Genomic DNA, 4,225 nt, shown 5'->3' on the forward strand with positions numbered 1-4,225 from the left:
CTTACTTTTGAATATTATTACCTTTTTATTTTGTTTTGGAGCTTGAAAAAATATTGAGAACCGAACCTTCAAATATCGTGCTGATAACGTGTTAAAAGTAAAAATTTACGATAAAAAAATAAAAATCTTAAACTCTCAAAATATATCAAACTACACACTTTATAAAAAATATTTCCACTCAATTGTGTGTTTCTTTATAAATTGAGAGGCTAATTTATAAAATTTCTGAAAATAATCCAAAAATAAATAAATTATCACAAACTAATTTTCAATATTTACAATTTCTTATTTTCAACATTCAACCTTTTTATTTTCAACAATAATAACTCATTATTAAATAATAATAATAATTCCTAAATAAGGTTATCATTTAAGATTTCACTTTTGAATTTCTTATCGTTTACACTGGCAAGTTTACACTGATTCTTGCCACTTTTGATTCCCAGATTCTATTCCTTTTTCTCCAATCTCTTTTCAATGTCGTGTGGAAGCCGTCCACAATTTTAATTCGCGCTGCCTTTTTTCGTCGTGTGCTGTTTATTTCTGTTCACGCTGCGTGCATAATCTGTTTGATTCAATGCATGTATGAAGAAAAAGAGCCGTTTGCTTAAGATCTTTTGTGGAAGATAAAGAAAATGGCAATAGCTTGCCGCTGTGATGTACCAGTTGTTTCGTTTCAATCAGGCTCTCTCTCGAAGTTGCCTATATGTGGAATCAACATCAATTCTACAAGTAAATATCTTCCTCAGAAAAAGAGCATCTTGTTCAATAATCTGTCTGTAATCACATGTTCTTCATCTCGTCACAAGTTAGTACGTGATCCAAGGTTAGATTGGCATGTGGCGAAGCAGAACAAGATACGCTTTGTTCAGAAGCTCAAGACCCTCCTGCTTTCCAAACCGAAACACTTTATACCCATTCACATTCTCCATAAATGCCGTTCATACTTGTGTTTACCCAAGCCGCTTTCTATGATATCAATGATTCATCGGTATCCAACCATTTTTGAGTTGTTTTATATCCCAGTACCGCCTATGCCGCTTAATGCCACGGGACCACTTACTCAGCTCTGTGTCCGCCTCACGCCTGCTGCTGCTTCCTTGGCAAAAACGGAAAGTGATCTCAAGAAATGTATGACTGCTTCTTTGGTTTCGAAACTGCAGAAGCTCTTAATGCTTGCATCCCCATATCACCGGATTTTATTGTCGAAGCTGGTGCATTTGGGTCCTGATCTGGGTCTGCCTGTTAACTTCCGTTCACGCCTTTGCAACGATCATCCGGATAAGTTTAAAGTCGTGAATACTTCTTATGGACGTGCTCTCGAGCTTGTTTCTTGGGATTCGAATTTGGCTACCATTATTCCTTCGCATGATGAAGTTGAGTCTCTTGGACTCATAGTTGACAGGCCGTTGAAATTCACACATCTAAGACTTCGGAAAGGGTTGAATGTCAAGAGGAGTCATCGTGATTATCTCATAAAGTTCAAGGAAGTACCGGATGTGTGTCCGTACACAACTAATGTTGGAAATTTGGTAAAAGAGTCAATTGAGGCAGAGAAGAGAGCCTGTGCTGTGGTGAGGGAGATATTAGGATTGACTGTTGAGAAGAGGACTCTGGTGGATCATTTGACACATTTCAGGAAAGAATTGGCCCTACCAAACAAGCTGAGAGGAATGTTAATTAGGCATCCCGAGTTGTTCTACGTGAGCATAAAAGGGCTAAGAGATTCGGTCTTTCTGGTGGAGGGATATAGTGAAAAGGGTGCACTTTTAGAGAAGGATGAGACATTGGTGTTAAAAGATCAGCTTGTTGAGCTCATGCGAGAAGGGAAAAGGTTAAGAAGAGAGAAAAAACGGGAGTATCTTTTAGGTGGTGCCGATAAATGCAATGCTCGAACCATGGACCCTCAAGTTGATAATGAGGATTATGATGATTATGACGATGGTTTAGATTATTTGTTTCAACTAGAAGAATCTGGTTCAGAAGGTGGTGTGAAGGACCTTGAGACCGAAGAGACTATAAGGATGTTAGAAAAAGAAGAGTTTTGGACAATAGAGACGCCATCACTTGATGAAAATGGGAATGACAGTGGTTTGGTTCCATGGTAGCACCTGTATTGAACCAAACTTGATCTTGAGTGTTTCCCCATGAATATAATGTTGTATATGATAATATGTTTATTGCAGCAAGGACACTTCATTTTTGTACTTTCGTCAAATTGGTGTTCCATCTCTAGCAAACAAATGGCTTAAAATTCTTTGGTTTCTTTTTTCAGTAATGATCTTATACTGATAGATGAAATCAATCAATATTATCATCTTATGTTTAGTTTTCCCTTAAATTTCGTTTTCTTACAATTTTCTCATCCGACGCCATAATTAAACTTTCAAATAACTTTTTTTTACAATCCAAAAACTCCTAGTTATGTAATCACCCTCTTGGAAATTTGCACTCGACTAGTGGTAACCCTGTAAACAATTTGGGATTGAATTTTGTGCACATGTTATATTTTAAGTGACGCATGTTCATTTTTTTGGATCCGGGTTTTCTACACACCCAAACGCAGCGGAAGTTTTAAAATATTTTAGATCTTGACATTCAAGATGTGTTTGGACGCTCGTATGATTTTAATCAAAACATTCATAGGATGTAAAGATTTATACCTTTGGTGAATAATTTCACTTGACACCAACTACTCCGGTATTAGCGGACGTAGCTCTTGTTGTAAATCCCTACGAACGTTCTTCGATCTACTTCTTTAATCTTCGAATCAGGTCCACGACCGGATTACTTGTTCCTCTTCTATCTTGCACTAGAAAATATAGAAGATGTTTTGCGTAGAGATTAAAAATTTGAGAGAGACTCAAATCTCCTTTCTTGAAAAGTGGGTAAAATTGTTTGGAGGAATTTTTGGATTGTTCCTCTCGTAGGTGACCCTTGGAAGAATTGTGGAGGCTAGGTTTTTCAAAATTGTAAGTGTTGATTTTTTAACCCCAAACCTAATACACATATATATAAGCTTAGGGCCCATTAATTAAATCAAACACTTAATGGGCTTAATAAGTTAATTACTCTAGTCTAACTAGTTTAATTAATTAATTAATCTTTTAAAGTCCAATTAAGAACCTTAATAATTTGTATGTTGGTCTTGTACTCCTACAAGCCCATAATACATACACCCATTATATTAAATTTAAATATATTATAAATTCAACATTTGAATTTAATATTTAAATTATAAATTCAACTATTTGAATTTATCACCTCCAAAATTTAATACTTAATAAACTCAACTTTTGAGCTTAATAAATTAAATACATTATAAATTCAACATTTGAATTTATTATTTAAATTATAAATTCAACTCCTTGAATTTTATCACCTCCAAAATTTAATATTTAATAAACCCAGCTTTTGAGTTTAATAAATTAAATTATCAATTTTATAAATTCAACTCCTTGAATTTATTCTCTCCAAATTTCATAAATTCAACTTCTTGAATTTACTATCTCATAAATTCAACTCCTTAAATTTAATTTCTCAAAATTTAATTATCATAAATTCAACTCCTTGAATTTACTATATCATATTATAAATTCAACTCCTTGAATTTATTCTCTCCACGGGAACAAACGATCCAGTGCTTGTGTGACCCTCAATCGTTCAGGGATACAGCTAGCCGTGGGTTCACAACTCTTTGTGATTCAGAATAATATTTATTCTTATCTGGGCTTACCCTAGTTAGCCCCATTCTTTTCATCAACACCTTGATTAAGAATGTCAGAACTCATTTCTGATTGCACCCATCGGATCATGGTAAGAGCGTCTAGTAGCATCGCCCCATGATCCCCTAGGTATCACTGATAGTGCCTGCAAGAACCAGTCGATTATGATTAACGTACAATACGGTCCCTTCATCTCATATATCTCGATCGAATCTGCAACCATTGGTTCATCGAGGGTTGCATAATAATTCGATAACTATGTGATAACTATAATAGTGGCATCGCGTGTACTATTCGAGAACTCCTTCTCTAACGTACATCTCATACTCTGGCCAGAGATTCCATGCACTATTATTTCATCAGATCACACAGGATATCCACACCCGTAGGTGAGCGGTGAATCCCCGACTACAATGCACTGGCTCCTATATGTGTCGCAACTGTACCCAACCTCGCCACCTGATGACTCTCCTGGAGTCGGTAAACGAGTCAAAGCACAG

The 4,225-nt window shown here is 35.7% G+C and overlaps 1 protein-coding gene across 1 annotated transcript; it reads left to right on the forward strand.

Annotated features, from left to right (window-relative positions):
* Positions 1-377: 377 nt before the first annotated feature.
* Positions 378-2,274, forward strand: LOC140805264 (protein WHAT'S THIS FACTOR 1, chloroplastic-like). Its single transcript, XM_073161518.1, has one exon. The coding sequence runs from the start codon at positions 636-638 to the stop codon at positions 2,106-2,108; it is 1,473 nt and encodes a 490-aa protein (XP_073017619.1). The 5' UTR covers positions 378-635; the 3' UTR covers positions 2,109-2,274.
* The last annotated feature ends 1,951 nt before the right edge of the window (positions 2,275-4,225 follow it).

Source organism: Primulina eburnea, chromosome 11 (genome assembly GCF_022965805.1).
Source record: "Primulina eburnea isolate SZY01 chromosome 11, ASM2296580v1, whole genome shotgun sequence".
NCBI lineage: Eukaryota > Viridiplantae > Streptophyta > Magnoliopsida > Lamiales > Gesneriaceae > Primulina > Primulina eburnea.

Coding starts and splice junctions, on each gene's coding strand:
- LOC140805264 (XM_073161518.1), top strand. CDS start 636: ATGGCAATAGCTTGCCGCTGTGATGTACCAGTTGTTTCGTTTCAATCA.